Raw genomic sequence first — 26,135 nt, 5'->3', positions numbered from 1 at the left:
TGAGGAGGATTTCTGTGGCTTCTGTTGTCATGAAGGACAGCTGTCAGTCATCCAGTGTTCAACTCTCAGGACTATAAACTCTCCCAGAGCACTGGAGCATGGTGCTGCTGATGCAAAGTGGCTCTCTATGGAAATGCTCTGACTGACTCCAACAGGGACCTGGATTACTCTGATAAACTGATTGATCCATTGATAATCAGCATCATCAGAGTATTGTTTCAGGATGTTTAAATGCAGTTTTTATTTGGTTTTACTACTTGAAAAACTTGGTATCAAAATGTTTCGATTCAGGGTCCCAAGAGCCGACCCGAACCATAAAAGTCTGTTATTACCTGTTACATATAGGTGTTGATCACAGGATGACTGCATCAGACACTTGATATGTTATTTGCCTAAATGTATTATTTGTATAACTCATTGGCTGCTACCTGTCCATTAGTACAATTGTATTTATATGATTCTGTGTATTGTCTGTTTTTAAGATGTGATGAGTTAAAGGCATTGTATGTACCTGGAGAAGCCAAAGACACTTTTCCAATGAAGTCAATCTAAGCTAATTTAATGTCTGTAAAATAAAACAAATATACTGTATTGTATAACAATGTGCATTAGGCAATATGTTGTTGTTATCAGTTTTCATGTTATCTGTAAGATCTTCTAACAGAGACCTATCTTGGTGAGTTTGTTTGTGTCAAAGTCAGAGAGCCGTGTCTCTCTACAGTGAGAGGTTTTTGTACGGTGGCTCAATGAGTTTGTATCACTGTGGTACACGTTCGGTGGAGGAACCAGACTGGATGTTGGAAGTAAGTGAAATATCTTACATTTTTAATAATTCTAGCCATCTGCCTTTCTGGTTTTTATATGTTACACAGTCCAGGAAAAAGATAGCTGCTTTACCATTTTTGTTGATAAGTTTTTGACAAAGACTTTGCAGTCAGAGACAAAGTTAACTTCAGCAACATAACTTCAAAAATGAAATTTAATGAAAAAAAACATTTAAATCACAGGATAAATCATAATTTCCATCTTCAGTGGTAAAGTTGCATCTTTAGGCTTGTAGGTTTAGTTCAGTCAGACAAAGTCAGAGAGCCGTGTCTCTCTACAGTGAGGTTTTTGTACGGCGGCTCAATGAGTTTGTATCACTGTGGTGGACTTTTGGTGGAGGAACCAGACTGGATGTTGGAAGTAAGTCAAATGTTTATTTTAAAAAAGTTTCTGCACAGATTATCATTATAACATTGTATAATTAATTTATCTTGTGTTGTTTGATGTTTAGTTTTCCACCACAATGATAACTGTTGTTATGTTGAATTAACTTCATGAAGTAACATTGAACAAAGTGGAGATAAAGACTGGAGATACATTTTTTATGTAATCCTTATATTGTGTCATGTGTTGTTGCAGTTTTTTAGTCTTTAAATCGTTTGAACAGTTTACTAAATAATGACTGAAATCCACATGAATAACATTTAATTATCCGTCAGTTTATTTTCTGTATTTATTTATGTTAACTTTACGTACTTCTGAACTTCGTATATATTGTGTAGTTCAGGTTTTGTATGCTGCTGATGAGAGTTTAAAAATGTTGCCTGCTTCTTTTATTTCCAGTGTAGTTTGATATATTTCAGCTCATTCTGTACGATGATTCTCTCTGTGCTGATATGCATGAGAGGCTTCTTAAAGGGAAGTGAAACAATGTGTGAGTGAGTGACTGGTGGAGCAGAAAAACCATCTGACAGAAACTCCTTAAAGGAGAAGATCAACTCTCACACAGGAAAGGTGTCCAAGTGTCTGCTGGTTGATTGACAGCTGTGTGGTCCCGCTGTCCTCTAATCTGATTGGTGTCTCCTAGGTGATGCCCGTCCCACCCTGACGGTGCTGCCCCCCTCCACTGAGCAGCTGCAGCAGGGGAAGGCCACGCTCATGTGCCTGGCCAACAAGGGCTTCCCCTCAGACTGGAGTCTGGCCTGGAAGGTGGACGGCAGCAGCACCAGCAGCAGCAGCAGCATCAGCTGGGAGCAGAGCAGCAGCCCCGGGGTGCTGGAGAAGGACGGCCACTACAGCTGGAGCAGCACCCTGAGGCTCTCTGCAGACCAGTGGAGGAAGGTGGGCTCTGTGACCTGTGAGGCCACCCAGGGCTCCCAGACTCCGCTCTCAGAGACTCTGAGGAGAGACCAGTGTCCCCAGTCCTGATCTGACTCACTGGTTTTACTCTGCTACTGCTCTCAGTCTGCACTCTTTCTCTGTTTCTCTCATGATGTTTCAACATTAACTTGTTCTTGCTTGTGTTTTTCGTTTTAATATTTTCAAACAATAAAGAATTCCATCGTAGATTATAAGTGACGGGTCTCCTGAATTCCTTTCTTTTACATGTGTTATATATTAGGAGCATGAGTCAAGTTAAAGTGCCAAAGTGACAATCGTAAGAAGTACATTTTTTCCAGATACATTTTTAATAGTTTTAAGACTGTAGACATTGTGCAGCTAATTCAATTAATATAAATCACAAAGATATCAAATTTAACTCATTTATGCTCTTGAAGGTCCATTTGTTAAGTTAATATGTCATTACATTTGCATTTTTACCCAAAACTAATTCATGACCTTGAACATGTAATGTTCAGTTTGGTGTTAAATGTTACCTTTTAATTATTCTGAAGATCTGATCTGAAAAAATCTAAATAATAGAAAGATTCACAAAATTGGAAATAAAAGTCAGCATATCATCTGCATGAAGTGATGTAACATGAAACAAAAATTAGATTTTACACACAAAAAAATAAAGCCTGGCCATTTTTTCTTTTTCTTTGATAACTCTCAGAGACCCTGAGAGACCAGTGTTCCCAGTCCTGAGCCTAACCCTCATTAATAAACCACTACTGTCTAACTTTGCTACATTTTTTATATTGAGTAAAACCTCTCAGTGTGTTTCTACAATAAAAGTAACTTCAAAACATACAACTTAATTAATATTGTGATATTATTTTTTGGAGCTGTCAAAGTTATCTTAATAATAACACGTTAATGCAAATTCATGTTGACGGCAATGATTTTTTTTAACGCATGTTCTGTGAGTATGACCCCGGTAATCTGTAGTTACTGTCAGTGTGAATGAGTTACCATGGGCGTTCAGTCTCAGATGCCACAGAGAGACTCCTCCCCTTCGCCCCTCGCATTACCTCATAGCACATGCACACTTTGTTTATTGTTTGTTTTAATTTATTTGTTGTATCACCCTGTTTCGATCCCACTAAGAGAATGTTTCTGTGAGCGTTTATTATCCCCATGTGAGGTTAGAAAGTTACACTTTGTGAGGTTATTCACTATAAGTCTGAAGGATCTTATTTAACTGACCAACCTTTTGTACAATGTGCCTGTTGTTGTGATGATGAGGTCATTCATTTTGTTTTGAGCTCTTTAGTTAAACCTGACACATATTAAGATGGACAATACATGTTGTTCATTTTACTGAGTCATGTTACATTCATCTGTTGCTTCTATTTGGGCCTCAGTTTGCCATGATTTGCTTTCAGCAAATTTTTTGAGCATGCAGTACCTTTCAGGATAAATACATATATGTCTGTGTATTTATAAAAGGTTGAAAGTCAATCATTTGTGTGTGTGTGTGTGTGTGTGTGTGTGTGTGTGTGTGTGTGTATGTGTGTGTGTGTGTGTGTGTGTGCGTGTGTGTGTGTGTGTGTCCCTCAACTCCCTAGACCTCTCTTCAGTACTTATGTCGACCTCAGCACCATAGTTGTAGTTCTTCCGTTTTAGGGTTGTGCTAGGGTTGTGAAAACATATTTTTACCCAATATATCGAATATCACACACTCTCTAATAAATAATTATACTGTATCTATATTATCTATGCTAAAAAAAGACAACAATGTTTATTTAATGAAGATATTTTAACTAAAACAGGAGAGCAGCGCGCAGCATTAACAGTGGAGCGCGCCTCAATGAGATCGCACCACACATCCGGTAGATTACAAAATAAAACAGCGGACAAATCTGATCGTAAATCGTCACCTTGTCAACATTAGTGTCTCCCGCTACAACAGAATAATATGTTGATCAGCACATCAACCTCAGACACAAGGCATGTAATGAAAGAAGGTTTGATCCGTTAAATACACAGAGGATCAGGGAGATTTCAAAATAAAACACAATGGATCGTTTTTTTCTGGCGAGATCTTCACCACAAAGTGATTATTATTATTATTATTATTATTATTATTATTATTATTATTAACCCTAAATAATGAGTGAATATTTAGAAAATAAAACATAATCAAAATCCATTTTCATGCAGAAACTAAGTCAAAATATTGATTTTTTTTCACTAAAAATGAGAGAACTGTCCGCCACTGTTCTGTGGCTATTCCACTGATTTTGAGTTAAGAGAATCTGTGGCTATTTCACGGATTCCTGTGAGACCATGTTGAACATGAATATTGTCTGTATGGTTAAGCAAAAGTGCAAAAGTGCGTCTGTCCTTATTTTAGTTCCATTTAGTTTAATACTATCATTGGTGGAAAACACAACTGCATTGCAAATGGAGAGCAAAATATTCTCCACACAAGGATCTGTGCAGTTGATTTGACTCTGTAGAAATCTTCATCAGGTTATTCTACAGGATGATTTTCATTATCTCATCATGGTCGACTTGTTCTGTTTCTTTCATCAATTGCAGAAAGTTGTAACGAGGTGAAAAGGCCCAAACACATCTCATGGATTCACTTTTAATAGAGCTAAACTGAGGTTGAAATGAAAGCTTTAGTAATAAATAAAACATATATATTCTGGGAAAGGCTGCAGGAGATATGTTGTTTTTTTTAACTCAATTTGTGTAAACAAATTTTCCTTCTCTCTGTAAAAAAAATTTGACACAAAAAAGTGCAGAACTTTTGAGCTTTGGTTTCTGGGGAGAAAAAAAAAAAAAATATATATATATATATATATATATATATATATATATATATATATATTATACAATATTATGTTTAAGTAGTAAACTGCTGCATCTTCAGTCTGAACTCCACTGATGGTCAGAGTGAAGTCAGAGTTTGATCCACTGCTTGTAAAACGATCGCATAGTAAATAAGCAGTTTAAGAGTTTCTCCATCTCTCTGTTGGTACCAGGCTAAATGGTGGATGTTGCTCCCAACATAAACATCCTGACTGGTCCTACAGCTGATGGAGACGGAGCCTCCCGGAGCAGAGCTCACTGCTCCAGGCTGAGTCACTGTGTACTGTCCTGTAAAACTGTTAGTTGTGAACTCTGTGGATTTTCCAGAGAAACCTGGACTTTTTTTTTTTCTTTAAAGTTGCTTCCAAGTTTTGCAAATATTGTTAATTTATCAGTTTATTCTGTAAACATAATCAGTTCCCATCTACTATATTAAATTGACAGTACATAAAAACATAACTATCTGCATTCATCTGTCTATGTGCAAATAGCAAACTGTTGATTAAACTCTGCTGTAGGCCTACATATGAAAGAGGAGTGAATGTACCAAGGGAACTTGCTTTGATTACTGATAGTATTAATGGAATGAAAGAAGGGAGGATTTTGTGATATATAAAAGGATATCATCTGATTTTATGATGTGTGACTCTGAGATTTTGATCCTCTTCTTGATGGAAGTTCCCTTTACATTGGAATCACTCATAAAGATATAGGATTTATGTGTTTACTGAATATTGAAAATACATTTTGCACGTATGTCTAGTGTGTGTGTGTGTGTGTGTGTGTGTGGTCAGTGAGGTGTGTCAGTCTCTGCAGTAGCTTCCAGCTGCAACAGTCAGTTTCTGTTCTGCTGACTGAGGGAGGTTTTTGTACGACGCTTTTTCACTGTGTGAACACACGCTGACTGTTTGGATAGTGACCACTGAGACAGTAGTAAACTGCTGCATCTTCAGTCTGAACTCCACTGATGGTCAGAGTGAAGTCAGAGTTTGATCCACTGCCTGTAAAACGATCTGGAGTCCCTGACTGACGAGTGCTAATATAGTAAATAAGGAGTTTAGGAGATTCTCCATCTCTCTGTTGGTACCAGCTTAACCAGTCTGAATAGATCTTCTGACTGATCCTACAGCTGATGGAGACGGAGCCTCCCGGAGCAGAGCTCACTGCTCCAGGCTGAGTCACTGTGTACTGTCCTCTGGACTCTGAGGACACAGAGACAGAAACATAAAGCAGCGTCATGGTTTTGTCGGCTTCATTTCAGAGGGACGGATGTTCATAGAGGAGAGGAGTTTGATTCTCTGGACTTTACCTGTGAAGCAGCAGCAGAGGAGAGTCCAAATGAGGACGCAGATCAAAGTCATGTTTCTGATGAGGAGGATTTCTGTGGCTTCTGTTGTCATGAAGGACAGCTGTCAGTCATCCAGTGTTCAACTCTCAGGACTATAAACTCTCCCAGAGCACTGGAGCATGGTGCTGCTGATGCAAAGTGTCTCTCTATGGAAATGCTCTGACTGACTCCAACAGGGACCTGGATTACTCTGATAAACTGATTGATCCATTGATAATCAGCATCATCAGAGTATTGTTTCAGGACATTTAAATACAGTTTTTATTTGGTTTTACTTCTGGAAAAACTTTGGTATAAAATTGTTCGATTCAGGGTCCCAAGAGCCGGCCGGAACAACTATAAAAGTCTGTTATTACCTGTTACATATAGGTGTTGATCACAGGATGACTGCATCAGACAGTTTATATGTTATTTGCCTCGATGTATTATTTGTATAACTCATTGGCTGCTACCTGCCCATTAGTACAATTGTATTTATATGATTATGTGTATTGTCTGTTTTTAAGGTGTGATGTGTTAAAGGCATTGTATGTACCTGTAGAAGCCAAAGATACTTTTCCAATGAAGTCAATCTAAGCTAATTTAATATCTGTAAAATAAAATATACTGTATTGTATAAAAATGTGCATTAGGAAATCTGTTGTTGTTATCAGTTTTCATGTTATCTGTAAAATCTTCTAACAGAGACCTATCTTGGTGAGTTTGTTTGTGTCAAAGTCAGAGAGCCGTGTCTCTCTACAGTGAGAGGTTTTTGTACGGCGGCTCAATGAGTTTGTATCACTGTGGTACACGTTCGGTGGAGGAACAAGACTGGATTTTGGAAGTAAGTCAAATATCTTACATTTTTAATAATTCTGTCTTTCTGTTTTTTTATGTAGTCCACAGTCCAGGAAAAAGAAAGATGCTTTATCATTTTCATTGATGAGTTTTTGACAAAGATTTTGCAGTCAGAGACAAAGTTGACTTCAGCAACATAACTTCAAAAAAACTAATTTTAATGAAACATTTTTTTTTAAATAACAGGATGAATGATTATTTCCATCTTCAGTGGTAAAGTTGCATCTTTAGGGCTTGTAGGTTTAGTTCAGTCAGACAAAGTCAGAGAGCCGCGTCTCTCTACAGTGAGAGGTTTTTGTACGGCGGCTCAATGAGTTTGTATCACTGTGGTTGACTTTTGGTGGAGGAACCAGACTGGATGTTGGAAGTAAGTCAAATGTTTATTTAAAAAAAAAGTTTCTGAACCGATTATTATTATAACATTTTATAATTAATTATAATTAACTTCTTTGATGTTTAGTTTCCACCACAATAATAACTGTTGTTATGGTGAATTAACTTCATGAAGTAACATTGAACAAAGTGGAGATAAAGACTGCAGATGCATTTTTTTTTTATCTTTATATTGTGTCATGTGTTGTTGCATTTTTTTTTTGCATTTAAATCATTTGAACAGTTTACTAAATAATGACTGAAATCCACACTAACAACATTTATTGCTGTCAGTTTATTTTCTGTATTAATGTTAAATTTAACAGACTAAATGATGTGGAGTTAAGATTTTTCATGCTGCTGATGAGTTTAAAAATGTTGCCTGCTTGTTTTATTTCCAATGTAGTTTGATATATTTCAGCTCATTCTGTACGATGATTCTCTCTGTGCTGATATGCATGAGAGGCTTCTTAAAGGGAAGTGAAACAATGTGTGAGTGAGTGACTGGTGGAGCAGAAAAACCATCTGACAGAAACTCCTTAAAGGAGAAGATCAACTCTCACACAGGAAAGGTGTCCAAGTGTCTGCTGGTTGATTGACAGCTGTGTGTTCCCGCTGTCCTCTAATTTGATTGGTGTCTCCTAGGTGATGCCCGTCCCACCCTGATGGTGCTGCCCCCCTCCACTGAGCAGCTGCAGCAGGGGACGGCCACGCTCATGTGCCTGGCCAACAAGGGCTTCCCCTCAGACTGGAGTCTGGCCTGGAAGGTGGACGGCAGCAGCACCAGCAGCAGCAGCAGCATCAGCTGGGAGCAGAGCAGCAGCCCCGGGGTGCTGGAGAAGGACGGCCACTACAGCTGGAGCAGCACCCTGAGGCTCTCTGCAGACCAGTGGAGGAAGGTGGGCTCTGTGACCTGTGAGGCCACCCAGGGCTCCCAGACTCCGCTCTCAGAGACTCTGAGGAGAGACCAGTGTTCCCAGTCCTGATCTGACTCACTGGTTTTACTCTGCTACTGCTCTCAGTCTGCACTCTTTCTCTGTTTCTCTCATGATGTTTCAACATTAACTTGTTCTTGCTTGTGTTGATACTTTTAACATTTTTTAAACAATAAAGAATTACATCGTAGATTATAAAAGTGACGGGTCTCTTGAATTAATTCTTTTACATGTGTTATATAGTAGGAGCATGAATCAGATTAAAGTGCCAAACTGACAAAACTATTAAAAATGTATCTGGAAAAAATGTACTTACGATTAAGACTGTAGACATGGTGCAGCTTTTTCAATGAATATAAATCACAAAGCTATCAAATTTAATTCATTTATGCTCTTGAAGATCCATTTGTTAAATTAATATGTCATTAAATAATCATTTTTACCCAAAATCATCCATCATTAATTTCTAATTCTATGTTCCCAATATAAATGGTGTCCTGTTAAGAGGTATCCATACACATATTTTAGGGACATCCTAAAATCCCTACATATTGGTGCCCCGTGAGGCATTGTATCGTCGGCAATTGTTCTGCTCTTTGTAACTCTCTCTTTGTTCTTGCTTGTGTTGATGCTTTTAACATTTTTAAGCAATAAAGATTTTATTATGTATATTATGAAAGTGTCTTTTTACTCCCTTTCTGTAACATATATAAGATATAACAGTCCAGTTCAGAACTCTAAACTCCACAGTATTTTTAAGAGGTTTTAAGATTTTATTCTTGAATTTTTGTTTCCATTTTTATGTTAGTTAATTAAACTAGTTGAAAAAGGTGAGATCATTTCAATAGTGAATCCCAAAAATCTCTGCTCAAACTAATTCATGACCTTGAAGTTGTAAAGTTCAGTGTGTCGTTAAATGTTATTTATTAATTATTCTGAAGATCTGAACTGAAAAAATCTAAATAATAGAAAGGAATCACTAAATTGTAAATAAAAACCAGTGAATCATCTGCATAAAGTGACGTAACATGAATCAAATATGACATTTTAAACACCCAAAAAAACAAGCTTGTTTGTTTTAAAGTTTATTCAAATGTATTTATTTAATTATTTGACAACTCTCAGAGACCCTGAGAGACCAGTGTTCTCAGTCCTGATCCCAACCCTCGTCAATAAACCACTACTGTCTAACTTTGATACATTATTTGTTCGCATTGAGTAAAACCTCTCAGTGTGTTTCTAAAACTATGTAACTTTAATCCTCTCAATGATTTTCAGTCATATTCAGGATAATTCTGTAGACACTGATTTTGATTTATAATGATTTGACACCATGGTATTTTATAAAACATGAAGAGAAAAAAATTGTTAACCTTAATTGAAATTTTCAACAAAAAGATGAAAGTTGTGCTAGCCACTTTCCTTTCAGCGATTTATGATAGTGAAATCTTCTTTATGGCTCAGCTGCTGCCGGTAAAGTACTGTCTCACGTATTGTCAGTGATTTATTTTTATTTTTGTAATAGCTTGCATTTTATTTTTTCTAAGGTCTGTGAAAATAAATTAAACATGTGAGCATGTGTGTGTACTGTGTGTGCTCAGTGAAATGTGTCAGTCGCTTCCAGCTGCAGCAGTCAGTTTAGTTTCTATTCTGCTGACTGAGGGAGGTTTTTGTACAACGCTTTTTCACTGTGTGAACACATACTGACTGTTGATAATGTGAAGACTCTGACAGTAGTAAACTACTGCATCTTCAGTCTGAACTCCACTGATTGTCAGAGTGAAGTCAGAGTTTGATCCACTGCCTGTAAAACGATTTGGAGTCCCTGACTGACGAGTGTTGGTACCGTAAATAAGCAGTTTAGGAGTTTCTCCATCTCTCTGTTGGTACCAGGCTAATTGGTTCCCACCATGAACATTCTGACTGGTCCTACAGCTGATGGTGACATAGCCTCTCGGTGGAAAGCTCACTGCTCCAGGCTGAGTCACTGTGACCTGTCCTCTGGACTCTGAGGACACAGAGACAGAAACATAAAGCAGCGTCATGGTTTTGTCGGCTTCATTTCAGAGGGACGGATGTTCATAGAGGAGAGGAGTTTGATTCTCTGGACTTTACCTGTGAAGCAGCAGCAGAGGAGAGTCCAGATGAGGACGCAGATCAAAGTCATGTTTCTGATGAGGAGGATTTCTGTGGCTTCTGTTGTCATGAAGGACAGCTGTCAGTCATCCAGTGTTCAACTCTCAGGACTATAAACTCTCCCAGAGCACTGGAGCATGGTGCTGCTGATGCAAAGTGGCTCTCTATGGAAATGCTCTGACTGACTCCAACAGGGACCTGGATTACTCTGATAAACTGATTGATCCATTAATGATCAGCATCATCAGAGTGTTGTTTCAGGATGTTTAAATACAATTTTTATTTGGTTTTACTTCTTGAAAACTTGGTATCAAAATGTTCAATTCAGGGCCCCAGGAGCCGACTGGAACAACTATAAAAGTCTGTTATTACCTGTCACATATAGGTGTTGATCACAGGATGACTGCATCAGACCCCTGATATGTTATTTGCCCCAATGTATTATTTGTTCATTGGCTGCTACCTGTACATTAGTACAATTGTATTTATACGATTCTGTGTATTGTCTGTTTTTAAGGTGTGATGTGTTAAAGGCCTTGTATGTACCTGGAGAAGCCAAATACACTTTTCCAATGAAGTCAATCTAAGCTAATTTAATATCTGTATAATTAAAACAAATATACTGTCTTATATAAAAAAATGTGCATTCGGACATCTGTTGTTGTTATCAGTTTTCATGTTATCTGTAAAATCTTCTAACAGAGACCTATCTTGGTGAGTTTGTTTGTGTCAAAGTCAGAGAGCCGTGTCTCTCTACAGTGAGAGGTTTTTGTACGGCGGCTCAATGAGTTTGTATCACTGTGGTACACTTTCGGTGGAGGAACCAGACTGGATGTTGGAAGTAAGTCAAATATCTTACATTTTTAACAATTCTAGCCATCTGTCTTTCTGGTTTTTATATAGTGCACAGTCCAGGAAAAAGATAGCTACCATTTTCATTGGTGAGTTTTTGACAAAGATTTTGCAGTCAGAGACAAAGTTGACTTCAGCAACATAACTTCAAAAAGTCATTGTAATTAAAATAATATTTTAAATAACAGGATGAATGATTATTTCCATCTTCAGTGGTAAAGTTGCATCTTTAGGGCTTGTAGGTTTAGTTCAGTCAGACAAAGTCAGAGAGCCGTGTCTCTCTACAGTGAGAGGTTTTTGTACGGCGGCTCAATGAGTTTGTATCACTGTGGTGGACTTTTGGTGGAGGAACCAGACTGGATGTTGGAAGTAAGTCAAATGTTTATTTTAAAAAAAGTTTCTGCGCAGATGATCATTATAACATTGTATAATTAATTTATCTTATGTTGTTTGATGTTTAGTTTTCCACCACAATGATAACTGTTGTTATGTTGAATTAACTTCATGAATTAACATTGAACAAAGTGAAGATAAAGACTGGAGATACATTTTTATGTAATCCTTATATTGTGTGATGTGTTGTTGCAGATTTTTAGTCTTTAAATCATTTGAACAGTTTACATTAAATAATGCCTGAAATCCACATGAATAACATTTAATTATCCGTCAGTTTATTTTCTGTATTTATTTATGTTGACTTTACGTACTTCTGTACTTCGTATATGATGTGTAGTTCAGGTTTTTTATGCTGCTGATGAGAGTTTAAAAATGTTGCCGGCTTCTTTTATTTCCAGTGTAGTTTGATATATTTCAGCTCATTCTGTATGATGATTCTCTCTGTGCTGATATGCATGAGAGGCTTCTTAAAGGGAAGTGAAACAATGTGTGAGTGAGTGACTGGTGGAGCAGAAAAACCATCTGACAGAAACTCCTTAAAGGAGAAGATCAACTCTCACACAGGAAAGGTGTCCAAGTGTCTGCTGGTTGATTGACAGCCGTGTGGTCCCGCTGTCCTCTAATCTGATTGGTGTCTCCTAGGTGATGCCCGTCCCACCCTGACGGTGCTGCCCCCCTCCACTGAGCAGCTGCAGCAGGGGACGGCCACGCTCATGTGCCTGGCCAACAAGGGCTTCCCCTCAGACTGGAGTCTGGCCTGGAAGGTGGACGGCAGCAGCAGCAGCAGCAGCAGCAGCATCAGCTGGGAGCAGAGCAGCAGCCCCGGGGTGCTGGAGAAGGACGGCCACTACAGCTGGAGCAGCACCCTGAGGCTCTCTGCAGACCAGTGGAGGAAGGTGGGCTCTGTGACCTGTGAGGCCACCCAGGGCTCCCAGACTCCGCTCTCAGAGACTCTGAGGAGAGACCAGTGTCCCCAGTCCTGATCTGACTCACTGGTTTTACTCTGCTACTGCTCTCAGTCCGCACTCTTTCTCTGTTTCTCTCATGATGTTTCAACATTAACTTGTTCTTGCTTGTGTTGATAGTTTTAACGTTTTCAAACAATAAAGAATTCCATCGTAGATTATAAAAGTGACGGGTCTCTTGAATTCCTTTCTTTTACATGTGTTATATATTAGGAGCATGAATCAGATTAAAGTGCCAAAGTGACAATCGTAAGAAGTACATTTTTTATTCAGATACATTTTTAATAGTTTTAACACTGTAGACATGGTGCAGCTTTTTCAATGAATATAAATCACAAAGCTATCAAATTTAATTCATTTATGCTCTTGAAGATCCATTTGTTAAGTTAATATGTCATTAAATAATCATTTTTACCCAAAATCATCCATCATTAATTTCTAATTCTATGTTCCCAATATAAATGGTGTCCTGTTAAGAGGTATCCATACACATATTTTAGGGACATCCTAAAATCCCTACATATTGGTGCCCCGTGTGAGGCATTGTACAGTTGGCAGTTGTTCAGCACTTTGTAACTCTCTCTTCGTTCTTGCTTGTGTTTATGCTTTTAACATTTTAAAGCAATAAAGATTTTATTATGTGCATTATGAAAGTGTCTTTTGACTTCCTTTCTGTGACATATATAAGATAACTGTCCAGTCCAGAACTATACACTCCACAGTACTTTTCAGTGGTTTTAAGAGTTTATTCTTGAATTTTTGTTTCCATTTTTATGTTAATTAATTAAACTAGTTGAAAAAGGTGAGATCATTTCAATAGTGAATCCCAAAAATCTCTGCTCAAACTAATTCATGACCTTGAAGGTGTGAAGTTCAGTTTGTCGTTAAATGTTATTTATTAATTACTCTGAAGATCTGAACTGAAAAAATCTAAATAATAGAAAGGATTCACAAAATTGTAATTAAAAACCAGCGACTCATCTGCATGAAGTGATATAACATGAATCAAATATGAAATTTTAAACCCAAAAAATCAAGCTTGGTCATTTCAAAGTTTATTAAAATGTATTTATTTAATTCTTTGATAACTCTCAGAGACCCTGAGAGACCAGTGTTCCCAGTGCTGACACTGACCCTCATCAATAAACCATTACTGTCTAACTTTGCTACATTATTTCTTCACATTGAGTAAAACCTCTCAGTGTGTTTTTTAAACTAAATTAACTTTAAAGCTCTCAAGGATTTACAGTCATATTCAGGATACATATATATATACTCTGATGTTAAATGTATAGTGAACTATAATCATGGTATTTTATAATCATAATAATTTAAATTTTCATCAAAAATGAAAAGTTGTGTTGACCACTTTCCTCTCATTGGTTTATTATGGTGAAATCTTCTTCATGCCTCAGCTGCTGCAGGTCAAATACTGTCTCACATATTGTTGTATATTGTTTCGTTTACATAATGTCAACAAAGGTGTGATGAGTCTGAAGGCAGCAGGAACAATAACAGAGAGGTTTAAAGTAGTGAAAAGGTAATTTTCTGTTTCTACAGATAAACTGGTTAATGAACAGAAAAATAGCTTTTCTAAAATTAATTTGAAGTGATTATGATGAATTGTGTTTTTGTAATAGTTTGTGTTCTACTTGTTCCGTCTACTTGTTCTGTGAGAAAGAATAAATTAAACATCTAAGTGTGTGTGTGTGTGTGTGTGTGTGTGTGTGTGTGTGTGTGTGCAGGCCCGGGGTGGGTAATCGGGAGAATCGGGAGAGTTCCCGGTGGGCCGCTTCACTTTTGGGCCGGCCGATAATTTATTTGACATTTTTCACGTTAGTCCATCTTCTCTTAAAGTACGCTAAACACGTTTTGCATTCTGACACCGCAGCCTCAGCATGGGTTGTACCATGCGAGGGAGTTCTCCCCTCCCAAATAAAGTTGGTTTGGTCCATAGCCGTCTTTCTCAGGTAGGCTACCGATAGCTGGGCCGGCCCTATCCCAACGGTACACGTCGGGGAGGATGGATGGGAGAAAGAGGCCAGGAGGGGCTGAAAAAGCCAGGGTGAAAAAAAGAAAGGCATTGGAGGAGGACGCTGCCAAATGTGCCAAACTCACAGATTTATTTTCAAGAGGACAAGTGGCAACTGGTAAAGAGAGACTTAGGCTTAATGCAACGTAACTGTTCGGCTAACGTTGTAACGTGGTTAATATCGTTGAAGCGTTGTTAACCTATTCGCAAGCAAAATATTGAATTGACTTAAAATATAAGCCTTTTTATATCACCTGATATATGGCGATTCATAGACTTTGCAAATATTAGGAAAATATTGATAACAAAACTCAAACTTGATCTGTGTAGGCTATGCAGTGAAATTATTTTTTCTTTGTAGCTTCTGAGCAGCAGATAAGCCAGTCTCCTGCTGAAAATTATGAGCCTGAAATTTGCAATGAGGAGGCCATGACTACAGGGACAGGTAGAGAAGATAACAGAGTAAACAATATGAATTAAAGTTATTTAATGTAAGAAAGAGCAGTATATGACAGTCCATGATGAACCAATATGCATTATTTGCTCAGATGTGGGCGCAGTAGCCTAAAGGAGTAAACCACCATAATGTACCTATGCAGAAAAATGATAATGACCATGACATGACGGCCCCCATGAGGTCTCATTCCAACAAATCTGGCCTACTGCCTAATCTGAGTCTGACACCCCTGATATGCCCTTCTGCCTTTCTTAATGTTATGCAATACAGGTGAGTCAAATGCTGAGAGGGGAGATGTAGAGGAGACAGCATCCAGTGGATACAGAGAGGAGACAGCATCCAGTGAGACAACAGCCCAGCAAGAGATCCCAGAGGCACAGGCAGATGCTAGTGCAGATGAGGAAGCCTATCATTTTGATTATTTTATTCATCCTCAAACACAGGATCTAAACACATTTTTCAGTTACCATCCTCAGCAGCCAACAAAACACCACCTATCTAAAGTTTTTAACAACAAGCATGGCACCAACCGCAAGTGGTTGACATATAGTGAAAAAACACAATCACTGTATTGTTCTGTATGTTTGGCATTTGCACCTGCTGCAAGTGATAGTCCTTTCATAAAGGGAGGTATGAAAACATGGAAACATGTTCATCAGCGGATAGAGGAGCATGAGAAAAGTAAGATCCACAGAGATAGTGCAGATGCTTACTTTCTGTTGGCTAAACGGGCAGATGTAAAAAGCCTTCTGGCAGGCAAACAAATGTCTTTACATCATGAGCAGGTGAAGAAGAAGCGTCAGGTGATGGAACGCATAAAAGATGTGATGAAAGTCATAGGCAAATGTGGACTTAGTTACAGAGGGGATAAAGCAGAGGCTGCCTATACACTAGCAGATACTGCAGTCAATCATGGCAACTTTCTAGAGTTGGTAATACTTTTGAGTCGTTATGATCTGTGCCTTCAACAGCACATTAGCAGTTGTATTGAGCAAAGCAAGAAACATCATGACACTGGTGCAAAAGGTAGAGGATCTCTTGTGACTCTGCTATCAAAGGACATTGTTGAGAAAGTTGTAGATGCTCTCAGCCAGGTCATAAAGGGCACAATTTCAGATGAGGTTAGAGAGGCGGGACTGTTCTCGGTTCAGATCGATACAACCCAAGATATTACATCAAAGGACCAGTGTGCTATCGTTGTCAGATATGTCACAGATGTAATTCATGAGCGGTTGGTTGCTGTGGTGAACTGTGAAAAATCCACAGGTAAATATCTGACAGAGCTACTAAAGAACACATTAGACAAACTTGGCATTGACATTGGCATGTGTGTGGGCAACTCCACTGATGGTGCAGCAAATATGCAGGGACCGTATAACGGGTTCTCCTTCATTCCTCTCTGAACAGTCTCCAACACAAATTCATGTCTGGTGTTATGCACATGTTTTAAATCTGGTACTGGCAGACACAACAGGTAGTGTTATAGAGAGTGCATCTCTCTTCTCACTACTTAATGATGTGGCAGTTTTCCTCAGGGAGTCTTATAAACATATGCAGACTTGGGAAGAGACTAGTTAGGACAGACATCACAGGAGACTGAGCCCAATAGGGGAAACCAGGTGGTGGGCTAAGGATCAGGCTCTTACTAAGGTCTTTGGATGTTATGGTAATCCCCAGGATGCATTGTTTGTTGATCTGCTGCTGACCCTAGCCTCTGTTGAGGAAGACATAAGCATGAAGTCAACAGTGAGGGTCAAAGCAAGGGGATTAATTGAAAATTTTCTGAAATATGAGACTATCCTCATTGCTCAAACTTTCCTTCGCATTTTCCAACATACATCCCCCCTCTCCAAGTACCTACAGACACACGGAATGGATATTTTGTCAGCTCAGCACCTGGTTGAGGGGACAAAGGATAGCCTTAAAACATATGTCAGGGACTTTGAGGGAGTGAAAGTGGCAGCTGATAAGTTTGTGAGTTGGGCCAATGAAAAGCTGGACGATATGGACAACTATGAGCTAGTTGTGCAGACTACACTTCCAGAGAAGCGTGTCCGAAAAAAGAAAAGAATGCCAGGAGAGATTTTAGATGATGAACCAGTAGCCTCATCTGATGCTGCCTTTGAGGTGAATGTCCACAATGTTATTCTGGACACTGTGGCAGGTAGCGTAGATAGGAGGTTTTCAGCAAATGCAAAACTTGCCTCAGATTTCGCTTGTCTTGACCCTAAAAACTTTCCTCAAATAAAGATAAATGGGCTCCCTAACTCAGCACTCCAGGCAATCAGCAAATGTCTGCTTAGGTTTGATGACAGAGCTACTGTTAGCACATTACAAACTGAGCTGTCTAGCCTGGCACACCAGTGGGAGAGACTGAAAAAGTCCTCTCTTGAAGGTTACACTGTCAGGGCATGTAGTGAGGTCGTACAGGAAGGTCAGGAGGATAGTGGCGGACTACCATATATGGAAGAACCAGAGATGGAGCTTGAAAGCAGGACCTGTTCCTCCTGCAAAAACTGTGCCATTTGTGTCCATTTAATACTCTCACAGTACAACCTCCTCACAGATGCATATCATGTGATTGGGTTAGCATACAAGTTTCTGTTGACTTTGTCCATCACACAGGTTGCATGTGAGAGAAGCTTCTCAACCTTAAAATTTGTGAAGAATAGGCTACGAAGCTCATTGAGTCAGGACAAATTGGAGGCTTTCATGTTAATGTGCACAGAGAAGGAAATCCTCATGTCTATCAGCAACGACACAGTTATAGATAAAGTGGCTGAAACCAGTGCACTGCTTAGGCGGTTACTGATGCTGTAGATGCTGATGTTTTTTTTTTTTGTGTGTTTTTATTTTATTCGATTGTTGTTATTCGTCTGGTTATCTGTTTGTTTTGTTTGGCTTCTCTTCCCTTCTGTTTCTTCCCTTTTGGTTAGACTTGGGGTTGGCCTGCTAGTGGGTGGGGGGTAGGGGTATGGGGAGGGAATGGACATTCAGCTGTAATATTGGATACCTGTTTTGTAACCTTGTGGCATCACACTGTCTGTCTAAAATGTTCAAAACTTTATAAATAAAGTTTGAAAAAAAAACAGTAGTTCAATATGCATCTTTATTGAAGAGTGGGATATGTTTCAAATGCTTTATTTATTTTATGCTTTTGTTAATTTATCAACCTACTGTATCCTTGTAGAATAGTGAAATATTTTTTGTTAACTTCTCAGCTTAAGTGGATTATTATTTAACCTTTACATTATCTGTTGAACCATGGTATTAATAAAAAAAAACTACAGGATAGTAAGAGCTGAATTGTTGCTTCATTTATCCAATTTCCACTACCATGGAAAAAGTGGGCCGGTCTTGGGCCTGAAATTCCCGGGCTGAAAAGTGGCCCCACTCCGACCCTGTGTGTGTGTGTGTGTGAGTGTGTCAGTGACTGAGGGAGGTTTTTGTATGACGCTTTTTCACTGTGTGAACACCCACTGACTGTTGGGATAGTGAAAACTCTGACAGTAAACTGCTGCATCTTCAGTCTGAACTCCACTGATGGTCAGAGTGAAGTCAGAGTTTGATCCACTGCCTGTAAAACGATCTGGAGTCCCTGACTGACAAGTGCTAGCATAGTAAATAAGCAGCTTGGGAGTTTCTCCATCTCTCTGTTGGTACCAGGCTAAATAGTGGTTTGGGCTGGAAAAATAAACCTTCTGACTGGTCCTACAGCTGATGGAGATGGAGCCTCCTGGAGCAGAGCTCACTGCTCCAGGCTGAGTCACTGTGACCTGTCCTCTGGACTCTGAGGACACAGAGACAGAAACATAAAGCAGCGTCATGGTTTTGTCGGCTTCATTTCAGAGGGACGGATGTTCATAGAGGAGAGGAGTTTGATTCTCTGGACTTTACCTGTGAAGCAGCAGCAGAGGAGAGTCCAGATGAGGACGCAGATCAAAGTCATGTTTCTGATGAGGAGGATTTCTGTGGCTTCTGTTGTCATGAAGGACAGCTGTCAGTCATCCAGTGTTCAACTCTCAGGACTATAAACTCTCCCAGAGCACTGGAGCATGGTGCTGCTGATGCAAAGTGGCTCTCTATGGAAATGCTCATGCTGTACTAACTACTTTACTAACTTAGAGTAAAATGACAGATATCTTCAAGTTCCTAGCAGAACATGTTATGAAATCAGAGATTAAAATGTTACGTCTTCATTTTGTAGTGGAATAATTAAGCTGTTAGGATTAAAGGTGGAAACAAAGGAAGAAGGACGGTCGTGTTGAAAATTATGTTTAAATAATTTTAAAGAATTCTAAATGTAGTTTTGAAAAAATATATCATCAGCATAAAGGAATATGAAAATCATTCGAGAGTTTCTGCAAAAACCTCAAGCACAAAGAGGCACAAAGAGACAAATCTTGAGAACAAATCTTTTTCTATTCTAAATTGGGTTAAAGATTTAATTATAAACTAGAACTGAACAACAACAAACTGTTTCTTTCAACTGTATGAATTTTTCTTTTCAAAATTTTAGCAATCAACATCATCACTGTATATTTTTCAGAAACACAAGAAAAATGATCTTACAAAAAGCTGTATTTTTTTAAATGAAAATACTTTAGGTGTCACTTTTGATTACGCATTGACTTCTGAGCACCATGTGAAGCATTTGATTGACTTCTGTCTGTCCCAGTTGAGGTTGATGGTTAAACTTTGTCCCACTGTGCCTCACCCTAACATGAAGACGATACTTCAGACATTTATTTTGTCTATTTAGATTTTTGTTTCATCATTTACATTTAATGAATCACTCCCAGCTGGTTCAGACGGCTGCTGTATGGCCTTTGAGCAGGTCCTTGATCAGATCAGAGTTCTTTCTTTCTCTCTGTCTGGATCCCAATTAAATGAAAATCCAGTTCAAGATATATGTGGTCAGTATTAGAGCTCGACATGGTCAGACACCATCCTGTATCACTGAGCTTTTACAGGATGTTATCACTGAGGGCTGAGAAACGTCTTATAATCAGAGCCTGTTGCTTTTATTTCACTATCGACTTAAACACAAAGCTGACGGTGCCACTGAAGGTCGGACTTTTGATCTTTGGGAGCCAGTTGGACACAAGTGGACACTGTTGACATGTCGAAAAGGCAGCAAACGATCCAGCTGTTTAGAGACGATTTCATCTAAATTTTGCATTTTGATTGTCTTTATAATTCAAGTTGTGCATGTGTGTGTGTGCTCAGTGAAGTGTGTCAGTCTCTGCAGTAGCTTCCAGCTGCAGCAGTCAGTTCAGTTTCTGTTCTGCTGACTGAGGGAGGTTTTTGTACGACACTTTTTCACTGTGTGAACACAATCTGACTGTTGATCTCGTGATAACTCTGACAGTAATAAACTCCTGAATCTTCAGTCTGAACTCCACTGATGGTCAGAGTGAAGTCAGAGTTTGATCCACGGCCTGTAAAACGATCTGAAGTCCCTGACTGACGAGAGCTAGCAAGGCAAATAAGCAGTTTAGGAGTTTCTCCATCTCTCTGTTGGTACCAGGCTAAAAAGTTCCCACCATGAACATCCTGACTGGTCCTACAGCTGATGGTGACGCAGCCTCCCGGAGCAGAGCTCACTGCTCCAGGCTGAGTCACTGTGACCTGTCCTCTGGACTCTGAGGACACAGAGACAGAAACATAAAGCAGCGTCATGGTTTTGTCGGCTTCATTTCAGAGGGACGGATGTTCATAGAGGAGAGGAGTTTGATTCTCTGGACTTTACCTGTGAAACAGCAGCAGAGGAGAGTCCAGATGAGGACGCAGATCAAAGTCATGTTTCTGATGAGGAGGATTTCTGTGGCTTCTGTTGTCATGAAGGACAGCTGTCAGTCATCCAGTGTTCAACTCTCAGGACTATAAACTCTCCCAGAGCACTGGAGCATGGTGCTGCTGATGCAAAGTGGCTCTCTATGGAAATGCTCATGCTGTACTAACTACTTTACTAACTTAGAGTAAAATGACAGATATCTTCAAGTTCCTAGCAGAACATGTTATGAAATCAGAGATTAAAATGTTACGTCTTCATTTTGTAGTGGAATAATTAAGCTGTTAGGATTAAAGGTGGAAACAAAGGAAGAAGGACGGTCGTGTTGAAAATTATGTTTAAATAATTTTAAAGAATTCTAAATGTAGTTTTGAAAAAATATATCATCAGCATAAAGGAATATGAAAATCATTCGAGAGTTTCTGCAAAAACCTCAAGCACAAAGAGGCACAAAGAGACAAATCTTGAGAACAAATCTTTTTCTATTCTAAATTGGGTTAAAGATTTAATTATAAACTAGAACTGAACAACAACAAACTGTTTCTTTCAACTGTATGAATTTTTCTTTTCAAAATTTTAGCAATCAACATCATCACTGTATATTTTTCAGAAACACAAGAAAAATGATCTTACAAAAAGCTGTATTTTTTTAAATGAAAATACTTTAGGTGTCACTTTTGATTACGCATTGACTTCTGAGCACCATGTGAAGCATTTGATTGACTTCTGTCTGTCCCAGTTGAGGTTGATGGTTAAACTTTGTCCCACTGTGCCTCACCCTAACATGAAGACGATACTTCAGACATTTATTTTGTCTATTTAGATTTTTGTTTCATCATTTACATTTAATGAATCACTCCCAGCTGGTTCAGACGGCTGCTGTATGGCCTTTGAGCAGGTCCTTGATCAGATCAGAGTTCTTTCTTTCTCTCTGTCTGGATCCCAATTAAATGAAAATCCAGTTCAAGATATATGTGGTCAGTATTAGAGCTCGACATGGTCAGACACCATCCTGTATCACTGAGCTTTTACAGGATGTTATCACTGAGGGCTGAGAAACGTCTTATAATCAGAGCCTGTTGCTTTTATTTCACTATCGACTTAAACACAAAGCTGACGGTGCCACTGAAGGTCGGACTTTTGATCTTTGGGAGCCAGTTGGACACAAGTGGACACTGTTGACATGTCGAAAAGGCAGCAAACGATCCAGCTGTTTAGAGACGATTTCATCTAAATTTTGCATTTTGATTGTCTTTATAATTCAAGTTGTGCATGTGTGTGTGTGCTCAGTGAAGTGTGTCAGTCTCTGCAGTAGCTTCCAGCTGCAGCAGTCAGTTCAGTTTCTGTTCTGCTGACTGAGGGAGGTTTTTGTACGACACTTTTTCACTGTGTGAACACAATCTGACTGTTGATCTCGTGATAACTCTGACAGTAATAAACTCCTGAATCTTCAGTCTGAACTCCACTGATGGTCAGAGTGAAGTCAGAGTTTGATCCACGGCCTGTAAAACGATCTGAAGTCCCTGACTGACGAGAGCTAGCAAGGCAAATAAGCAGTTTAGGAGTTTCTCCATCTCTCTGTTGGTACCAGGCTAAAAAGTTCCCACCATGAACATCCTGACTGGTCCTACAGCTGATGGTGACGCAGCCTCCCGGAGCAGAGCTCACTGCTCCAGGCTGAGTCACTGTGACCTGTCCTCTGGACTCTGAGGACACAGAGACAGAAACATAAAGCAGCGTCATGGTTTTGTCGGCTTCATTTCAGTGGGACGGATGTTCATAGAGGAGAGGAGTTTGATTCTCTGGACTTTACCTGTGAAGCAGCAGCAGAGGAGAGTCCAGATGAGGACGCAGATCAAAGTCATGTTTCTGATGAGGAGGATTTCTGTGGCTTCTGTTGTCATGAAGGACAGCTGTCAGTCATCCAGTGTTCAACTCTCAGGACTATAAACTCTCCCAGAGCACTGGAGCATGGTGCTGCTGATGCAAAGTGGCTCTCTATGGAAATGCTCTGACTGACTCTAACAGGGACATAGTCTGTATTTATGTAACAGTATGGGAGAAAATAATTACTTTCAGTTTGATGTTTTCTCTCTTTGTGAACATGAATGCTTCTTATTATAATAGGGAATCATGTAACACACACATACATTGCTATATTACCAACAGTGGACTGTCACACCAACCAAAACAAGTGAGGACTCTGTTTTCTAGCCATTATAAAAAAACATAATCAGAACAGAAAATGTACTTTTAAGGTAATTTTCCAAAAACTTAATAGAAATACTCCTCAGATGTTTGTTTAAGAGAAACTTGTCAAGAGTGAAATTACATTTCTTGTCTTCCTGTCAAAGAGGGGACCTCAATGAATGGTAGTGAAATTAAAAGAATCTAAAAAAACATATTTTCCTGTCTTGTAGCTACATGATCTGTTAAATATTTTCCACTAGAGACAGATATATGGATTCACTGTCAAAGGTATCTGGATACCGATAGGTATCTATGTAAATGTTGTCTGATTTGCACAGAAATGAACATTAAACTATAATTCATATAAAGAGACGTGGGGCGATTTAAAAATGTTGTGATCTATTTATATATTTAATATTTCTCCTTTATATTCTCTGTTATCAATCCTAGAATAAGTTCACAATTCCTGGGATCCACCCTGAGTTTGGGGTTTTCTGTTTGTTTTGTTTCCCCTCCTGCACTGCCTAATCGGCTCATTCTCCTCACCTGAGATTCTCTGCAGTCTCTCCACCTGTAGGTCATCTCCTCATCACATTAGTTTTTATTTCAGTCCTGATTATCAGATGACTCAGTTTTGTCTTTCCTTGATATTGTCTGTATGGTTAAGAAAAAGTGCAAAAGTGCATCTGTCCTTATTTTAGTTCCATTTAGCTCCATACTATCATTGGTGGAAAATACAATTTCAAATGCAAATAGAAGGCAAAAGCAGAACAGAAACTGAACTGAGGGAGGTTTTTGTACGACGCTTTTTCACTGTGTGAACACAACTTGACTGTTGGGAATGTGAAGACTCTGGCAGTAGTAAACTGCTGCATCTTCAGTCTGAACTCCACTGATGGTCAGAGTGAAGTCAGAGTTTGATCCACTGCCTGTAAAACGATCTGGAGTCCCTGACTGACGAGTGCTAGCATAGTAAATAAGCAGTTTAGGAGTTTCTCCATCTCTCTGTTGGAACCAGGCTAAACAGTGGTAGCTGCTATAAACATAAACCTTCTGACTGATCCTACAGCTGATGGAGACGGAGCCTCCCGGAGCAGAGCTCACTGCTCCAGGCTGAGTCACTGTGTACTGTCCTCTGGACTCTGAGGACACAGAGACAGAAACATAAAGCAGCGTCATGGTTTTGTCGGCTTCATTTCAGAGGGACGGATGTTCATAGAGGAGAGGAGTTTGATTCTCTGGACTTTACCTGTGAAGCAGCAGCAGAGGAGAGTCCAGATGAGGACGCAGATCAAAGTCATGTTTCTGATGAGGAGGATTTCTGTGGCTTCTGTTGTCATGAAGGACAGCTGTCAGTCATCCAGTGTTCAACTCTCAGGACTATAAACTCTCCCAGAGCACTGGAGCATGGTGCTGCTGATGCAAAGTGGCTCTCTATGGAAATGCTCTGACTGACTCCAACAGGGACCTGGATTACTCTGATAAACTGATTGATCCATTGATAATCAGCATCATCAAAGTATTATTTCAGGACGTTTAAATACAGTTTTTATTAGGTTTTCCATCTTGAAAACTTGGTCTCGAAATGTTCGATTCAGGGTCCCAAGAGCCGGCCGGAAAAACTATAAAAGTCTCTTATTACCTGTTACATATAGGTGTTGATCACAGGATGACTGCATCAGACACTTGATATGTTATTTGCCTCAATGTATTGTTTGTATAACTCATTGGCTGCTACCTGCCCATTAGTACAATTGTATTTATATGATTATGTGTATTGTCTGTTTTTAAGGTGTGATGAGTTAAAGGCATTGTATGTACCTGGAGAAGCCAAAGACATTCTTCCAAAGAAGTCAATCTAAGCTAATTTAATATCTGTAAAATAAAACAAATATACTGTATTGTATAAAAATGTGCATTAGGAAATCTGTTGTTGTTATCAGTTTTCATGTTATCTGTAAAATCTTCTAACAGAGACCTATCTTGGTGAGTTTGTTTGTGTCAAAGTCAGAGAGCCGTGTCTCTCTACAGTGAGAGGTTTTTGTACGGCGGCTCAATGAGTTTGTATCACTGTGGTACACGTTCGGTGGAGGAACCAGACTGGATGTTGGAAGTAAGTCAAATATCTTACATTTTTAACAATTCTAGCCATCTGTCTTTCTGTTTTTATATATTACACAGTCCAGGAAAAAGATAGCTGCTTTACCATTTTTGTGGATACGTTTTTGACAAAGACTTTGCACTCAGAGACTTCAGCAACATAACTTCAAAAACTACTTTTAATGAAAAAAATGTTTTTAAATAACAGGATGAATGATTATTACCATCTTCAGTGGTAGTGTTGCATCTTTAGGGCTTGTAGGTTTAGTTCAGTCAGACAAAGTCAGAGAGCCGTGTCTCTCTACAGTGAGAGGTTTTTGTACGGCGGCTCAATGAGTTTGTATCACTGTGGTTGACTTTTGGTGGAGGAACCAGACTGGATGTTGGAAGTAAGTCAAATGTTTATTTAAAAAAAGTTCCTGCACAAATTATTAGTATTATAACGTATAATTAATTTAAAATTATGTTGTTTGATGTTTAGTTTTCCACCACAATGATAACTGTTGTTATGGTGAATTAACTTCATGAAGTAACATTGAACAAAGTGGAGCTAAAGATTGGAGATACAATTTTTTTAATAATCTGTATATTGTGTCATGTGTTGTTGCAGTTTTTCAGTCTTTAGATCATTTGAACAGTTTACTAAATAATGACTGAAATCCACATGAATAACATTTAGTTGGTGTCAGTTCATTTTCTGTATTTATTTATGTTGAATTTAAGAACTTAAACAATGTGTAGTTCAGGTCTTTC

The 26,135-nt window shown here is 38.9% G+C and overlaps 8 gene segments (V, D, J or C); 4 read left to right on the top strand and 4 right to left on the bottom strand.

Annotated features, from left to right (window-relative positions):
• Nucleotides 1–64: 64 nt before the first annotated feature.
• LOC131984914 (Ig kappa-b4 chain C region-like) lies at nucleotides 65–2,599 on the top strand. The segment is given in 1 exon segment: nucleotides 65–2,599. A coding segment is annotated over 1 exon segment (270 nt).
• A 3,251-nt stretch (nucleotides 2,600–5,850) lies between these two features.
• On the bottom strand, nucleotides 5,851–6,340 carry LOC131984393 (Ig kappa chain V region K16-167-like). The segment is given in 2 exon segments: nucleotides 5,851–6,170; nucleotides 6,278–6,340. Coding segments are annotated over 2 exon segments (372 nt in total).
• Nucleotides 6,341–7,087: 747 nt separating this feature from the next.
• LOC131984907 (Ig kappa-b4 chain C region-like) lies at nucleotides 7,088–9,129 on the top strand. The segment is given in 2 exon segments: nucleotides 7,088–7,520; nucleotides 8,171–9,129. A coding segment is annotated over 1 exon segment (321 nt).
• Nucleotides 9,130–11,397: 2,268 nt separating this feature from the next.
• On the top strand, nucleotides 11,398–13,432 carry LOC131984923 (Ig kappa-b4 chain C region-like; the record flags this gene model as incomplete). The annotated part of the segment is given in 2 exon segments: nucleotides 11,398–11,437; nucleotides 12,487–13,432. Coding segments are annotated over 2 exon segments (381 nt in total), but the record flags the coding sequence as incomplete, so codon positions are not given.
• Nucleotides 13,433–18,759: 5,327 nt separating this feature from the next.
• LOC131984392 (Ig kappa chain V region 3381-like) lies at nucleotides 18,760–19,247 on the bottom strand. The segment is given in 2 exon segments: nucleotides 18,760–19,088; nucleotides 19,196–19,247. Coding segments are annotated over 2 exon segments (381 nt in total).
• A 1,311-nt stretch (nucleotides 19,248–20,558) lies between these two features.
• LOC131984899 (Ig kappa chain V region 3381-like) lies at nucleotides 20,559–21,102 on the bottom strand. The segment is given in 2 exon segments: nucleotides 20,559–20,943; nucleotides 21,051–21,102. Coding segments are annotated over 2 exon segments (375 nt in total).
• A 1,311-nt stretch (nucleotides 21,103–22,413) lies between these two features.
• On the bottom strand, nucleotides 22,414–22,957 carry LOC131984900 (Ig kappa chain V region 3381-like). The segment is given in 2 exon segments: nucleotides 22,414–22,798; nucleotides 22,906–22,957. Coding segments are annotated over 2 exon segments (375 nt in total).
• A 1,710-nt stretch (nucleotides 22,958–24,667) lies between these two features.
• Nucleotides 24,668–26,135, top strand: part of LOC131984911 (Ig kappa-b4 chain C region-like) — a 2,513-nt gene continuing 1,045 nt past the window's right edge. Inside the window, exon 1 of the C gene segment in view lies at nucleotides 24,668–25,771.

The sequence above is a fragment of the Centropristis striata genome, chromosome 14, assembly GCF_030273125.1.
Source record: "Centropristis striata isolate RG_2023a ecotype Rhode Island chromosome 14, C.striata_1.0, whole genome shotgun sequence".
In the NCBI taxonomy this organism is placed as follows: domain Eukaryota; kingdom Metazoa; phylum Chordata; class Actinopteri; order Perciformes; family Serranidae; genus Centropristis; species Centropristis striata.
This window is presented reverse-complemented; position numbering and strand designations above follow the sequence as displayed.